Source organism: Bidens hawaiensis, unplaced genomic scaffold, assembly GCF_021521415.1.
Source record: "Bidens hawaiensis isolate Kalapana, Puna unplaced genomic scaffold, B.hawaiensis_p1.1 tig00039622_1, whole genome shotgun sequence".
NCBI lineage: Eukaryota > Viridiplantae > Streptophyta > Magnoliopsida > Asterales > Asteraceae > Bidens > Bidens hawaiensis.
In genome coordinates, this window is record NW_027496980.1 from 139,211 (window position 1) to 156,555 (window position 17,345).

The window sequence follows — 17,345 nt, forward strand, 5'->3', positions numbered from 1 at the left end:
ACTCTACCAATGGTCCAATATATTTGTTATGACTAGCACTTTATTGGGTAAGTTTGTTTAAAACTCTAAATTCCATTATTTATAATTTTATATTCATTTGCTTATAAAATAATTACAAGTCTTTCTGGCAAATCAGAAACTTAACAAATCTTACAATACTAATAAAAGAAAATGTTGAACTTAGGTGTCAAGTCTACATTTCTCCTAATTTCTAATCTCTCATCTCATTCATTCTAGATATCCATGGGTCATGGGTCAAAATCATTTTTGTCAGCTGGGTTAAACATAGTGTGGATTTTTTTCATTATTGAGTTAAGTGCCTTTTCATACCCGGGTTTTGACAAACTATGCAACTTTAGTATCTTTTTTTAATTTCTTGCAAATAAACACCTAACGCTTCGAAATTCATGCTATTTAGTACTTTTCGTAATTTTTTTTGTTTTTTCCATTAGGAATAAAATAATCATTTTTTCTCTCATTTACATAACCTTTGGTCAAATAAATGAGCCAAACAACTTAAAAAAAAAACAAACCGAACCACTTTTTTTAACAAAAAGAAACAAACCGAACAACTTTTTAAACAAAAATAAACATACCGAACTATTTTTTTAACAAAAATAAACGAACCGAACTACTTAAAAAACAAACAAACTGAACCTCTTTTTTAAACAAAATAAATTAACCGGGCCACTTTTTTAGCAAAAAAAATCGAACCAATCCACTTTTTTTAACAAAAAATAAACGAATAGTGGCACTTAACTCTTCATTGTTTAAAGGTTTGTAAATGTCTCATTTATAATCACATTTAAAAACAATTGATGCTAAATAGAATCAATTATTGGGTTGGTGGTTTTTTTCGGCGTTGTAGAATTTATATATTTAGGCATGTATTTATATTGTTTAATGACATTATGATCTAGATTATTGTCTATACGCATTAGTTATTATCTTTTAAATATTGTTACATGAGAAATTACAATAAGTTCATATTTTTCATCATGCTTAGTACACTATGTGAAATATGGAAAAGATACATTTCATAAGTCATGAATTGAAAAAAAAATATAATTCATAAGTTTTACTTTGTACATTAAATTAATTCATAAGTATTTTGAGAATCACAATTGAAATAACGACCTTATTTATTTTAATTATTTGATAAATCCCGTGTAATACATGGGTTCAAAAGCTAGTTAGAATCATAAATAACTTTATTATTATTTGACAAATATACTTGTACCTTCCACATAAAAACTTGTACATTAACCAGTCACCAACAAACATATACACTCCAACCGCATTGCTTCACATTCCCGCAAAAATTAGTTTGAAATCTCAACACCATGAAAACAATATACCCTTTGCTTCAGACACCAACATCCCAACCTCCACACCACCAACCCTTCATTTTCACTATTACTCCAATACACACCAACCCTTTTATTATTCTAATTCTATGGTTTCCATATCCCATATAAAGACTACCCACATCAACATTTGGGCTCAAACCCATCAGTTGGGAATTAAAAAAAATGATGCAGCCCGAGACGCCGGTTTGTAACACGTGTGGGGAGCAAGTCGGGTTTGCTTCGGATGGAAATGGAGTGTTTGTGGGCTGCCATGAATGTAATTTCCCGATTTGTAAGGCGTGTTTGGAGTATGAGATCAATGAGGGTCATACTGCTTGTATTCAATGTGGCACTCCTTATGATGGTATTACTAATTTACTCTTACATACTGACTGGTTCGTGTAAACGAGCTGACTTCGAGCTCGTTTTTTAAAGTTCGGCTCGTGAGTTGTTTTTACAAGCTCGAGCGCAGCTCGTTTATTTGTTATTAATGAATTCATATATGTTTTAGTTTATTTTTACATATTGTGATGGTATTACTAATTTACTATTACAAACCATTCTCGTAAACGAGCCGAGCCTGAGCTTGACAAGGCTCGAGATTGGTTTGTTTTGACATACGAGAGTTCAAGCTCGTTTCGAGTTCTTTTTCTTAAGTTTAAGCTCGGATCGTGAGTTGCTTTTTGAAGCTCGGCTTGTTTATTAATTATTATTATTATTATTATTATTACTACTACTACGTTTTTATTTACTTTTACATATTTTGAAAAAAAAAATTAAACGAGCCTAAGCTCGAATGGGCAGTGATAAAAGTCCAAAAGATGAAAAACTTAAAAATACACAAGGCACACGCTTGATAACCAAACGAGTTTTATTTGAAGTTCAGCTCGTTTGAGCTATATATCGATTCGAGATCGAGTAGCTCGCGAGCGGCTCGGCTCTTTTGTACCTCTAATACTGAATTATCCCCTTTTTTCTGATTTATTGTAAAAATATAATTAAATAAAATCTTTAAAGAATCATCATTTACCGATCATCATCATCATCGTACTCAGTATATCCCACCAATAGCAAAGCTATGGTAGGGTCTGAGGAGGGTAAGATGTAGACAGCCTTACCTCCACCCCATAGGGATAAAGAGGCTGCTTCCGGTGAGACCCCCGGCTCGATAGTAGTTTTGCATCAAGCCGTGGACATAAAGCACATAGCACTCAATCATCGGGATACCGGCTGATTGGTGCATGTACCCTCGCATCATTTACTGATATTATATGATATTATGTGATTTCATAGTGAGCTTGATAAAGGGTGGTGTGGTAGAAAAGGAGCCTGCAACCCTAAATACTACTATGGCTGATCACCTTGGTAACAGTCAGGTATATATCTATATTTATACTGCTATAAAAAGTTTTTTTTTTTTTTTAAAGTTAAGTTTGTTCATAAAGCATTTTTATAAACTGAATATTTATTTCATTATTTTGCCCGTGTAATATGAATTATATCGTTTTTATTATCCAACCCGGTAAGTAATCAACTGATAAACTAACAAACACAATGATTCAATCATGTTTAACGAAACTTGAGTGTTTTATGTTGATGACTTGATCTTGCATCTTATTTGTTAAAGGATGCTGGACTCCATGCAAGAAATATAAGCACTGTGTCAACTGTGGACAGTGGTGAGTACACCGAATCTTGATTTGTAATCAAATAAATTAATAAATACGACATGCTAATAAATTTTTCGTGTTTTGTATCCGTTTATGAAGATATGATTGATGAAGGTGGGAACCCGATATGGAAAAACCGTGTTGAAAGTTGGAAAGATAAGAAGAACAAGAAGAAAAAAGGCGGTGGTAAGGTCGCCAAAGAAGTTCAAGTTCCCATAGATCAACATATCGAAGAAAAGCAGCAGTAAGTATATGACAATTAGTTGAAAAATAATTAAAAGATGTAACTTTTATAAAAAAATACTGAGAAATGAATAACTGTTTTTGCAGGTCTGCAGATCCAAATGGAGTGCAGCCACTTTCACAAATAATCCCAATTCCAAAGAGCCAAATCACACCCTACAGAATTGTCATTATCGTTCGGTTAATCATTTTGGACTCTTTTTTCATTACCGAATCACGAATCCAGTTGAAAGCTCTTACGGTTTATGGTTAACTTCTGTTATTTGTGAAATCTGGTTTGCTATTTCTTGGGTACTAGATCAGTTTCCAAAATGGTATCCTATTAACAGAATCACATTCACAGATGAGTTATCTGCAAGGTAATAAATAGTATATTAGTATTTACGGAGTAATATTTAATAGTATGACATTCAAATAATATCCAGTTACTTACTTTCTTTAAACACCATAGGTTTGAAAGAGAGGGTGAGCCTTCAGAACTTGCACCAGTTGACTTCTTTGTGAGTACAGTTGACCCGTTAAAAGAACCACCTCTAATTACCGCGAACACTGTACTTTCAATCCTGGCTGTTGATTATCCGGTTGAAAAAGTTTCATGTTACGTTTCGGATGATGGTGCTGCAATGCTTACATTTGAATCGTTAGTTGAAACAGCCGAGTTCGCAAGAAAGTGGGTCCCGTTTTGTAAAAAGTTCGCGATCGAACCGCGCGCTCCAGAATTTTACTTCTCGCAGAAGATAGACTACTTAAAGGATAAAGTGCAGCCGTCGTTCGTTAAGGAACGTCGAGCAATGAAAGTAAGCTTCGAAACAAGTTATAAAACACCAAGACTTAATATTGTTTGGCATAAAAATATTAACTTTTTATAATTTCAGAGAGACTATGAAGAATATAAAGTGCGGGGTCAATGCGTTAGTAGCAAAAGCTCAAAAAACGCCCGAAGAAGGATGGACTATGCAAGATGGAACACCGTGGCCCGGTAACAACCCGAGAGACCACCCTGGTATGATCCAGGTGTTTCTAGGACACAGTGGGGCCCACGACATTGAAGGAAACGAGCTTCCTCGGTTAGTTTATGTGTCTAGAGAAAAGAGGCCCGGATATCAGCACCATAAGAAAGCCGGTGCAGAAAATGCTTTAGTGAGAGTGTCTGCGGTTCTGACAAACGCGCCATATATTCTTAATCTGGATTGTGATCACTATGTGAATAATAGTAAGGCAGTTAGAGAGGGGATGTGTTTCATGATGGACCCACAAGTCGGTCGTGACGTGTGTTATATTCAGTTCCCGCAAAGGTTTGATGGTATAGACAGGAGTGACAGATATGCTAACCGGAACACTGTATTCTTTGATGTAAGTTTTATATTTCACTACATGTTTATTATTGTTCAAAATATAAAAACTCTGGCTTTTGTTGGTTTTAGGTTAACATGAAAGGATTAGACGGGATTCAAGGACCGGTTTATGTAGGAACGGGTTGTATGTTTTATAGACAAGCTTTATACGGTTACGGGCCTCAGTCGTTACCTACATTACCAACCCCGTCTTCGTCTTCTTGTTGTTGTGGGCCCAAGAAGCCCAAGAAAGATCTTGAAGAGTTTAAACGTGACGCCAGACGGGATGATCTAAATGCTGCTATTTTTAACCTTAAAGAGATTGAAAGTAAGTGTTTTACTAGACTGTTTTTTAGTTATAAAATGAAACCGCATTTACATATTTTGTATGTTTTCAGGTTATGACGATTATGAACGTTCGTTGCTTATATCACAAATGAGCTTTGAGAAAACATTTGGAATGTCGTATGTGTTTATCGAGTCTACGTTAATGGAAAACGGAGGATTAGCCGAGTCAGCAAACCTGCAACTATGATCAATGAAGCAATTCATGTCATTAGTTGTGGATATGAAGAGAAAACCGCATGGGGTAAAGAGGTAATATATAATATATATAACTCTTATGATCTGATCAACTTTTTATGTTATTAATCACTCTTGATTGAAATTTGTTTGCAATGTATACCAGATTGGGTGGATATATGGATCGGTTACTGAGGATATCTTAACGGGATTCAAGATGCATTGCAGAGGATGGAGATCGATATACTGCATGCCAGTAAGACCAGCATTCAAAGGTTCGGCTCCTATCAATCTATCAGATCGGCTGCACCAGGTTCTGCGGTGGGCCCTTGGATCGGTTGAGATCTTTTTGAGTCGGCATTGCCCGTTATGGTATGGATGGGGTGGCGGTCGCCTTAAGTTACTTCAAAGACTCGCGTATATTAACACCATTGTTTACCCGTTCACATCTCTCCCTCTTGTTGCATACTGCACACTGCCTGCTATTTGTCTTTTAACCGGAAAATTCATCATCCCCACGGTAATTATTATTATTATTACTGTTGTTGTTATTGCAACTAACAAATGACAATTATTATTATTATTATTATTATTATTATTATTATTATTCTGAAAGTAAATGATATGTTTTTGCTTTAATGCAGCTTTCCAACTTAGCAGCAGTTTGGTTTCTGGGGCTATTTTTGTCAATTATTACAACAAGTGTTCTTGAAATCCGATGGAGCGGTGTCAGTATCGAAGAGCTCTGGAGAAACGAGCAGTTTTGGGTGATCGGTGGTGTGTCTGCTCATCTGTTTGCGGTTTTCCAAGGATTCCTGAAAATGTTAGCTGGTGTCGACACCAATTTCACAGTTACAGCCAAGGCAGCAGATGATGCAGAGTTTGGGGAGCTTTATATGATCAAATGGACCACGGTTTTGATCCCACCGACCACCCTTCTGGTGCTGAACTTAGTAGGCGTCGTGGCAGGGTTTTCGGATGCGCTAAACAAAGGGTACGAGGCTTGGGGTCCGCTGTTTGGGAAGGTGTTTTTTGCATTTTGGGTGATTCTTCATTTGTACCCGTTTTTGAAAGGTTTGATGGGACGACAGAACCGGACTCCTACTATCGTTGTATTGTGGTCAGTGTTGTTGGCGTCTGTGTTCTCGCTTGTGTGGGTGAAGATTGATCCGTTCGTTAGTAAAGGCGATTCGAGTCTTACGCAAGGATGCATTGCAATTGATTGTTGAGTGCAAACTGTAATTTTTGAAATGTTTGTTTCTGTTAATGTATGTGTTTTTTGTAAGTTGATTATATAAATGGATTTCAGCATAATTGGTGCTTAAAGTGATGGATCAAACTTTGTATTGATTGTATATTTGTATTAGATGGTTAATGTTTTTTCCTTAAGCTAGATAAACCAGTAACTAACTACTAAAGATCATATAATGAAGAAAGTGTTTTATCAAGGAAAAATATGATGGTAGAACATTATAAAATCAAGAAATTAAATAAAAAGAAAAAACAAGAAAGTTAGGTTTATATTTTATACAGAGCTGTCAAAACGAACCGAACTCGACAACACCTTGTTCGTGTTCGTCCGTTAAATTTTTGTCGGACAAATGGACGGTTCATAAACACTCTACCGTAGGGATGAGCATTTTGTCCTAAATACCCGTACTCGTACTTGTACCGTAACCGTAACCCTACACGTACCTATACCCGTACTGATTTAGCCTATTCGGTACAGGTATTGGTACTCATTTTTGTTGAAGTACGATACAAGTACATTTTTATTTAGGGCCTTAATTAAAAATGAGTATGTTGTTGGTTTAATTGAGATTCTTCATATTTAATATATAAAATAAATTCTCCAACAATGATATTATTGAACAAGTACTAAAAGTTTCTTCAAAATTAAATAATATAACTAGGCCCGGCTCCAAGAAAGCAAAAAAAATTTTGGGCCGAAGGCGAAAATTTTTAGGGCCTTAATTAAAAATGAGTATGTTGTTGGTTTAAACAATTAAATTTTTATATAGGTTAACTTAGTTATAATTTGGGTTGTGCAAAATTTTTTTGTATAAAATATGATTAAACATGTCTCAAATGAGACTTGAACACATGACCTTTTGGTTGAGAGTAATACCCATTTGCCACTAGACCAAGCTTGTGGTCATGTAATTAAGTTTAAACATTAGATATACATATTATTTTTAATAAAAATATTTTTTTATAAAAAAAAAAATTTTGGGCCTAACGGGGTGTCGGGCCTGTGGCCGTCGACCACCCCGCCACCCCTATGGGCCGGCCTTGAATATAACATTCAAGACTCGAACCAGCAAACAAATCACTTAAAGTCGGTGACTGAATTAGGGTTATTCAATAGTATCTTATCATAAAATCGACGGCCAATTTGGTACCTGTACTAATTTGGTACCCATCACGTACCTATGTAAGTACCGATACCCAGACTAATTCAGGTTGTTTGTTACTCATACCGGTACCGGTTTCAAGATCGTCGAAGATTTGGAAATAAAAAGGCGAAGTGGTACAAAAACGGGTACTGTATCGAGATACTCGTACCCGTACCTGTACCATACCGAAAAATTTGGTACGAGTATTGGTATGTGTTTTTATTGATTTTTGGTACCAGTACAATCGGGTATAGGTACGGGTACGAATACATGTATTGTCCCACGCTCATCCCTACTTTACCGTATGAAAACTCGTGTCCGTGTTTGTTCATTAAGGGATTGAGCTTGTTCATGTTCGTTCGTGTCAGTCCGTTAATATTGTAAACGAACACAAATGAACACTATTAGACCTAATGTCAACGGACAAACTCAATTCCTTAATGAACGGACACGGACACGAGTGTTCGTGAACCGTCGTTTTTCCGACAAAAGTTTAATGGACGAACATGGACAAGATCTCGTCCGGTTCAGTTCGGTAGTCGACGGCCACAGGCCCGACACCACGATAGGCCCGGAAATTTTTTTTTTCAAAAAAAAAAGTTATATGTATTTTTATCACCAAACATGTGTATAATCAATGTTTCAACACAATTATATAACCACTAGTTTGGTCTAATAGTAATGGGGTATGACATCTAACCAAAAGGTTGGGTGGGTTTAGTCTTATTTGAGACAATTTTAAGCTTATTTTTATACAAAAGTTTTTACACAACTTAAATCATATTCAAATAAGCCCATTTATAATTAAATTGTTTAAACCCAACAAAATGTTTCTTTTACTTAAGGCCCAAAAAAAATCTGTCTTTGGCCCAAAAATTTTTTCGTCTTTTCGGAGCCGGCCCTGACCCTAAACTTATAGCTTATACTACCAATGAGGTGTGAGGTATATGCCAAGAAACATAAACCATCTTCTGACGTGAGCTCTGTTGCCGCCATAGAAATAAATCTTGGAGGAAGAAGCTGCCGAAGATCGTATCAGCTGCTTACCCGATTGCTTACTTGTACGAGTCCTCTCTCATTTACCCGACACAAAACACGCCATTAGAACAAGCACACTCTCCAAACGTTGGAAACATGTCTGGCACTCGGTTCCTAATCTCAGATTCCTAAATCCTCGTATGCACCCTCTAAACCCCGTTTTCGTTTCTTTCGTAGACAAAACCTTAACTCAACGCCCCCAGTTCAAGCTCAACAAGTTCACACTCTATACCACCTACGTTGCTGGTATTCAATCTCATATCAATATCTGGATTCGTTATGCTTTAACTTGTAACGTCGAAGACCTTAGTTTGTCGTTATGGAGTCTCGAACGTAGAACCAAGTTCCCACTTGACGACTTGTTTTTCATCAGTTCATGTTTTACAAATCTCACATTGCAAGGCTTTGCGTTTAACCCCGCAGGGGCGATTAGTTGGAAAAGCCTTAGGTGTTTACGTCTTTCGTGTGTGAAGTTTGATCATGATTTGGTTGAGAATATATTGTCTGGGACTCCTGTATTGGAAACTTTGGTGTTGCACAGTTGCAACTTGCATGGAAGCAAGCGGATTGATATTACGTCGAAGAGTGTTAAGAAGCTTGTGTTTGCTAGATGCATGGCCTCCGGTGATGTTATTGAAATCAATGCTCCGAATATTTTGTCACTAACTATTAAAGGCGAGTTCTGGTTACGGAACCTTTTGTTGCTGGACGTGTCTTCTTTAGTTGAAGCTGGGTTAGATTATTCCTCGCACGAGGTTCATGATGATACAACCTTGCAAGAAGAGACGCTTAAAGGATTAAGCCTCCACCTTCGCCACGCTAAAGAGATCAAAATTGGGAGGAAATGTTTTAAGGTAAAATTATTTTTCTAACAATATGTGGTGTCTTTGTATGAATATAATGTTGAAAGTTGTTATGTTTTTGAGTTTTTCGTTTGTAGGTTCTAAGTCGTTTGAAAGCTAAGGGCTTCATCTATCCATCAAACTTGAAGGTCATCGGTGATGAGGTTAGTTGATTAATGGCACTTTTAATTCATGTTTGATTAACCACACAAAAAGGCTAACCGTTGACAAATTGTAAAACCGGACCAAATCAATCGAAATTGAAAAAATCAATCAAAACGAAGCTAAAGGAATTCAAACCGAACAAAAACAAAACTGAAAAACGGACAAAAATGAGTCCGGAATCGAACAAAAAGAAACAAAAGAAACAAAAACCCAATCCTTCACGGGTGAAAACTCGTGTTGGCTTGAAACCTGAACCGAACCCGTTCCAATCTGAAATCCGTTTCGTGCCGAAACCTGTCTTGTAGGAAAACCCGTTCCGATCCGAAATCTGTCACATTTCCTTAGGACGCTAACCGCATCGACCCATTTCTTTGAACTTGTCGACCCATTTTGACCCGAAAATAAAAGGATGGAATTTCAAATAACTCATTTTAACCCATTTAGTATAAACCTTCTACCCAAACCAACTCATTTAATTTTTAAAACAACTCTAATTGACCCATTTGAAAGGGTTTGGGTCAAGATTGTCACCCCTACTTTTGGTCCACCCCATATATTCATGTATTTGCCTCTGGAATCTGGATTATTATAAAAGTTGCAACTAAATCATTTGATTGTTTAATGGGAAAAGTTTGACCCGGTTAGGATTTGGATTGTCATGATTAGGGAAAAAAGATACATTTTGGTATGCAAAGAACAAATTACCGAACATTAAAGGTTATATTTTTACCAGTTTACTAACGAATGGGTCAATTGGGTGGTTCTAGTGAGGCAAGAAAGCTAGACATGTCATCCGACACCATTCGAGATTTGAACATGTAATATGTGATTCGAATTCTTTGGTATATGATATGTTTTTCTTCTTGTACAATATATGTAGCTAAATTGTATTTGATATATTCATTGATTACGCGTGAAACATTGAATTGTGTGGTGCTTTCAGTTACAAGAGCAAGTTGATGCTACTACTAGTGGTGGCGCGGAGGATGGTGAATCTGATCATGCTTCATAACCTTGATTAATATTAATCTTAGGTTTGAACCTACAGTTATGGATGTGTATGGACTTATGGTTAACATACTGTTGTGTTTTGTGGCTACACCATGCCTGCATATTTTTCATTTTCTTGCATAATCAGTTATTTTAGAAGTTGAATTATGAATTACTCAAACATGAAAATTAAGGTTTTAGCATGATAATATGGTTATTTTTATAAATCAGCGTGTGTTCGTAAATCAGTTAGATATCTTTTTAAATCAGCTAAAGTTTACGCATGATAATTAGATTGTTTATAATCAGACGGTTTACTTAAATTTTTTAGGGAGATTATCAGATTGTTTACTTGTTAGATGATAAAACAAAGAAATGAATGCTTAATGTATGGATGCATCAATTTTGTCATGATATGTTGAAATTTATCATGACAGGGTGTAATGTTTAAGCATGTTTTGATGCATGCTATCTTGAAAGTCAAAATTAAAAGTCAAAGTCATTATTAGTTTAGATTATTTTGTATATAGTCAAAGTCCGTACGTTGAAATTGATCATGATATGAAGTTAAATTGGTTTGTATATAGTCAAATTGTATAGGGCCTGAACATGATATGAAGTCAAACTAATATTGTATGAAGTTAACTTGATCATGATATGAAGTCAAATACTCAAATTGTATATAATCATATTTATAGTCAAGTTTAAAAGTCAAACTGATCAGGTCGAGTCTGTATATAGTCAAACTGATCGGGTCATAATTTTGAAGTCAAATTTCGAGCTTCCTTTTCTTAAATGTGGAGGGAAAGTCAAAAATTGCAAACTCATGGATGCAAGGGGGGTATAAGGGGTGCCGGGGTATTATCGTTTTTCAGAATTTTGTTAAGTAATGTCTTACGTACTGGGTTGGGTTCTAATGGGAACTTTGATTTTTCTAAAAATGCTAGAAAGGAAGACATTTTAGTTAAATACTTTCATCTTAAAAACCCATTTATCTTCACTCACCTTCTACGACCACCATCATCCACCGCCACCGCTCCACCTCCCACATTCCCACTGCCACCACAACCACCACCCACCTCACCAGAAAACTCATGGGAAAAGTGGTCGAAAAAAGTCACCAGAAAGCTAACAGGAACTTGCTCGAAAAGTCACCGAAAACTCGTCCGACAAAGTCACTGAAAACTCACCTAAAAGTAGTTGGAAAACCAGCCGGAAAAAGTCGCCAAAAAAAACATAATGGAAACACTATGAAAACACAATGGAAAAGAAACACAAGGCAAATAAAACAATTTGGTAAAACACATTTTGTTAAAACCCATTAATTTTCATATAGCAATATGAAACTCTTATTAATGTTAAAAAAACGAGCGTTATTACGGTGTTTTTAATTAAAAAAATACCGTATAAAAAGAGCTATGGACGTTTTAAAATGACGGGAGAATTGACACGAGTTTTGCATGTGGAAAAGGAAAGTCAACAAATGTGTTATACATTTTATGCCCTTACTCTTATTTTTACGCTGATTTCCTCTTTAAACTTACGCCATGCTTGTGGTGCGCGCATATAATGTATATATGTGTGAACTCTCGGATGGGCAAAAGTGAAATTGCACTAATTTTTTGACGTTATTTTATTAATCTCGGGAAAATAACGTTAAAAGTGGCGGAAGGTTAATCAGGCATCATGTGGTGGCGTTGATAGCCGAAAGACAAGGGTACATGCACCAATCAGCCGGTGTCCCGATGATTGAGTGCTATGTGCCTTATGTCCAAGGTTTGATGCAAAACTATTGTCGAGCCGGGGGTCTCACCGGAAGCAGCCTCTTTATTCCTACGGGTAGAGGTAAGGCTGTCTACATCTTACCCTCCTCAGACCCTACCATAGTTTTGCTATTGATTGGATATACTGAGTACGATGATGATGATGATGATGATGATTTCCTCTTTAAACTCATCTCAACAATTCAAGCGTAAAATCAATAGACTATATTACTTCTTATTCTTCCTAGGGTTATTCACGAGCCGAGCCGAACCGAGCGAAGGCTTGCTCGTTGCTTGGCTCGTTTACAATCGAACCGAACTAAACGGCTTAAATTCGAACCGAGCGAAAACCGAAACGAGCCAAAATCGAATCGAGCATTTTTCGATCGAACATCGAGCGATTTCGAACATTATTTATTATGTTTTTCACTTTAAAATTTTCAATAAATAACAAATTTGAATGTTGTAAATAATATATTTTATAAATAAATTAGTAGTTTTAAACAAACGTGTAATAGATTGAAAATTTTTATTAAAAATAAGTTTGATATAATGATCATGTAAACAAACTTATAGTATACTAAAACCATGAAGTGAACAAATAAAACTATAAAATTGACGGAATAGAAAAAGTTTTAAGGGGTTAAAAAATTGTAAGCCTATATTTATGTATTTTGTCTATATATTTATATATTTGTTCATATAAAATTATATCTAAAATAAATTAAAAATATTCGAGCCGAACCGAGTAGACCTTTGCTCGTTGCTTGACTCGTTTACAAACCGAACCGAGCAGAGCGGCTCGTTTGCAATCGAGCGAAAAAACGAGCGAGCATTTTCCGTACAATTTCTGAACGAGCGTCGAACGGTTTGGATGGCCCTAGTCCTTCCTACATAAATTATACTTTCTATTATAACTTGACAGGAAAAACTATAGGTTGAGACTCAAGAGGTTAAGGGTCAGGTTTTCAAAATACTATAGTTGTTGCAAGTTGATTCCGCTCTTACCAAAATTTTACTTTACTCATTATAAAAATTCACTTTGGCATATTGATGCACAAAAAATTCAAACCTAGAATCAGACCTGAAAAAAATTCCAGAACCGGTTTTTTATACCCAGGTTTTTAATACCTGAATCCACACCCGACCATGTTCGTAGGGTATGAATAAGGTATGCATTTCAGTACCAAAACATGTACCCGGGCCCAATTTATACGTAGTAATACCTGAAAACCAGAACATGTTCCATACCCAAAACCGGGCCTTCCCATACCCGAAACCGGGTTTTAAAAATACCTGATCTATACCCGAAAATACTTGAAAAATATCCCAAAAAAGTTTAGCCTCTTAAATAACCCAATCTATACCTGAAAAAAAAACCGAAAATAGGGTATTCAAATACCCGCCTCTATACCCGACCCGAACCCAGTGCATAGAGAATGGTTTTTAGAGACAATACCCGAACCGAACCCAACCCAACCCGGGTATGTGCAATACCTGATTTCCAATACCTAGTCATACCCGAACCCGGTTCCATACCTAAAAGACCGAAACCGATTCCATATCTAAAAGGCCGAAACCGGGTATTAGAAAAACCTGATATGTGCACCTCTACTTTGGCGGGACCAATTACTTTTAAGCCAAAATTTGTTCAAAGTTTGTTTTTCCTAGGAGCTGTGTTGCCGCCATAGAAATATTAATTGGGGCAAAATCATGGAGGAAGAAACTGACGAAGATCGAATCAGATTGCTTAATTGTTGAAGTACTTTCTCGTCTATACGAAACAAAACACGTCATTAGAACAAGTGTACTCTCCAAACGTTGGAAACATGTTTGGCATTCGGTTCCCAATCTCAGCTTCTTTCATTCAAAGGAAACATATGAACAGCCTCTGAGTTCCGATTTCTTTTCTTTCGTTGACAAAACCCTAGCTCAACGCCCCCAATTCAAGCTCAACAGATTCATATTGTGTACCGGCTACGTTGCCCGTCATGTATCTCAGATCAATAACTGGATTCGTTATGCTGTGAATTGCAACGTTGAAAAGCTTGCTTTGTTGTTGCCGTCGTCGCATGGGGAGCATGCAACTAACTTTCCCCTATATGACTTATTTTCCATGAATTCATGTGTCACGGTTCTGAGTTTGTTCGGCTGTATGTTTAATCCGACCGTGGTGATTAGTTGGAAAAACCTTAGGAGGTTACATGTTATATGTGTGGAGTTAGATGATGATTTAATCGAAAACATATTATCAGGTAGTCCTGTATTGGAAACTTTGATGTTGAACCATTGTTATGGTTACAGGCGGCTCAATATAACCTAGAAGAGTGTTAGTACTGTTAAGGAATTGGTATTATGTGGATAAACAAAGTGTCCTTATCTTGATGATTTTGAAATCAATGCTCCTAATATTTTGTCACTAACAATTAAAGGAGTTTTGGACATGGATAAGCTTTTGTTGCTGAATGTGTCGATCTTCTTTAGTTGAATTCTTGGCTCGTTAGATATTGGTGCTAGCTGCCATGGCTTGTAGTCTATGGTTGTCGTATTCAATGATTAAGTTGTATGATGTTAACCGTTTATGCTTTCTTATTCGTTTTGTTTTAACTTTTGGTCCACTTCCATAATATACCTACATGCTTTCAGTCTTCAATTCGTAACAACCGTATATTCATCTAATTGCCTCTAGATTATTGTATAAATCGCAACTTAATCATTTGATTGTTTAACGAGAAAAGTTTGACCCATTTAGGGTTTGGATTGTAATGATTATGGAAAAAAGATACATTATGGTATGCAAAGAACAAATTACAGAACATTAGTTGCGATAATTTTACCACATTACTAACGAATAGGTCAATTGGGCGTCTTTAGTGAGGCAAGAAAGCTAGACATGTAATCCGACAACCTTTGGATTTGAAAATGTAATACGTGATTTGAACTCTTTGATATAAAACCTGTTTATCTTCTAGTACAATATATGTAGCTAAATTGTGTTTGATATATATTTATTGATTACGCGTGAAACATTAAATTGTGTGGTGCTTTCAGTTACAAGAACAAGTTGATGCTACTACTAATGGTGGCGCGGAGGATGGTGAATCTGATCATGCTTCATAACCTTGATTAATATTAATCCTATGTTTGAACCTACAGTTATGGATGTGTATGGACGTTTTGGTTAACATACTGTTGTGTTTTGTGGCTAAACCATGCCTGCATATTTTTCATTTTCTTGCATAAATGGGCATTTTGAAAGTTGAATTATGAATTACTCAACATGAAATTTAACTGTTGATTTTATTTTTGAAAATGATATGTTTCATAATCAAGTCCATTATGAATATATAAGCTAATTTTTCATTTTAAATACTAAGCATTGTTTTCTAAATGATCAAGAAAAAGAGTCAAAGGGAAAGTAAGTGCCAATATTCACTAAAATACGTATGGATTGTCTATTTCCCAAGTTTTGCCTCACTCTATTCCTTTTTTTTCTTAAATTATGAAGTGAGTGTATAAATATCATATATTCATATGTTTATAATTATGTAATTATAAATTGTACAAGTACACGCATAGTTATGTGCATGATTATATGTATAAATATGCTTTTGAAATAATTGAAAGGGTTCAAAAAGGAAAAGGTCATGATATGTGATTAGGGCCGTAAACTGACTGAACCGAACTGGACGAGACCTTGTTCGTGTTTGTCTCATCTGAAATTTGGAAAATTACATATTACACCCTGAAATTTAAATTTGGAAAAATGACCAAATGGTCCCTCAACTTCTAAAGTTGGCAAAAATGGCATGAAAGTTTTGGGAATGTTACACAAAACGGCATCGTCGTAAAAAAACTGCATTATCTTAGAAATAAATCGAGGCCTCATTCTTAAATCCCAAGTTCCCAAATCTTTTTAGCCTAAAGCCCTCACAACCAGAAATACTGTCAGTCAACTACCAACAAAAGCTATTGACTCAAAAACCCTTCTTTAAGCTCTTTCAGATTTTACAAAAGTCCCACCTGCGTTCACGCTAATGCATCAAATATTTGGGTGCTCTGTCTTTGTCGACATACCTAAAGTCAATCGAAACAAATTTGATCCATATGCTGAAAAATGTGTATTTATAGGCTATTGTGTCAACCAAAAATGGCATCGGTGTTATTGTCCAACGAAACATCATATGTACACCACAATGAATTTTGACTTTCTTGAAACTGAATTCTTGTTTACCTCCCAACTTAGTGGTGAGAGTGGTGAGGGAGGAGAAAGATCATGACACACTGAGCTGGCTAAATCGGTTCCAAAATGGGCCACATCATTTGACGAAGTCAATCGCAGTACCCAAGATGAGTCATCGACTTCACACCAATTTATTGGACTAACCAAAGTGCTACAATCCCAAATCCTCCCAACCTAACATTTGAGATAAGTAATTCTTAAATATCTAATATAAAAATACATTAAATGAAGGACCTCATGATACTTATAAAAATATTGGTATAACTAACAACCATGAGATAGAAGCGAAACATTGCAGGTTGAACAAGAAGAACATACATCACATATGGAACAAGAAGAACCAATACAAGAAGAAACCTCCAAAGAAATATGTTTTTCCGCCAAGAGAGTTAACAAATTTTTTTGAATATGTTTTTTAATCTTTAAAAATTTTATGTGTTAGTCCCTACAAGCCATTTACTAGTCTTGGGTCAGATAAATGACCATTATACCTTTTCAAAAAGTTACATATTAACTTTTTTACATTTTTTAAACATTTCAATCAACCGCTTATGTTTACTACCACAAAAAAGTGGGGATGTCATTTATGATGAATATATCTTTCCTAATGATAAACTTCTATCATAAATTGAACAACACGTAAAAAATACCAGAGTAAACTGCGATTTTCTTTCCTGTGGTTTGTCCAAATATGCGGCTCTAGTTCAATAGTTTCAAATATGCGATTTTTGTCCATGCGGTTTCATTTCACTTGCAATTAAACCCGATTTCACTAACCTAGCTAAGTCTA

The 17,345-nt window shown here is 35.8% G+C and overlaps 1 protein-coding gene and 1 pseudogene across 2 annotated transcripts; both read left to right on the forward strand.

The window, feature by feature from the left end:
* Positions 1 to 1,498: 1,498 nt before the first annotated feature.
* On the forward strand, positions 1,499 to 6,444 carry LOC143591403 (cellulose synthase A catalytic subunit 8 [UDP-forming]-like; annotated as a pseudogene). The gene is made up of 11 exons (XR_013145662.1): positions 1,499 to 1,713; positions 2,643 to 2,725; positions 2,977 to 3,028; positions 3,119 to 3,263; positions 3,350 to 3,621; positions 3,714 to 4,059; positions 4,138 to 4,615; positions 4,687 to 4,924; positions 4,995 to 5,193; positions 5,285 to 5,638; positions 5,763 to 6,444. The product of XR_013145662.1 is annotated as a cellulose synthase A catalytic subunit 8 [UDP-forming]-like (transcript).
* Positions 6,445 to 8,445: 2,001 nt separating this feature from the next.
* LOC143591412 (F-box/LRR-repeat protein 25-like) lies at positions 8,446 to 10,571 on the forward strand. The gene is made up of 4 exons (XM_077071622.1): positions 8,446 to 8,457; positions 8,528 to 9,406; positions 9,493 to 9,558; positions 10,503 to 10,571. The coding sequence occupies exons 1-4, from the start codon at positions 8,446 to 8,448 to the stop codon at positions 10,569 to 10,571; spliced, it is 1,026 nt and encodes a 341-aa protein (XP_076927737.1).
* Positions 10,572 to 17,345: the final 6,774 nt, after the last annotated feature.

Coding starts and splice junctions, on each gene's coding strand:
- LOC143591412 (XM_077071622.1), top strand. Junction 9,407..9,492: donor TTGGGAGGAAATGTTTTAAG/GTAAAATTATTT, acceptor TTTCGTTTGTAG/GTTCTAAGTCGTTTGAAAGC. Junction 9,559..10,502: donor TGAAGGTCATCGGTGATGAG/GTTAGTTGATTA, acceptor TGGTGCTTTCAG/TTACAAGAGCAAGTTGATGC.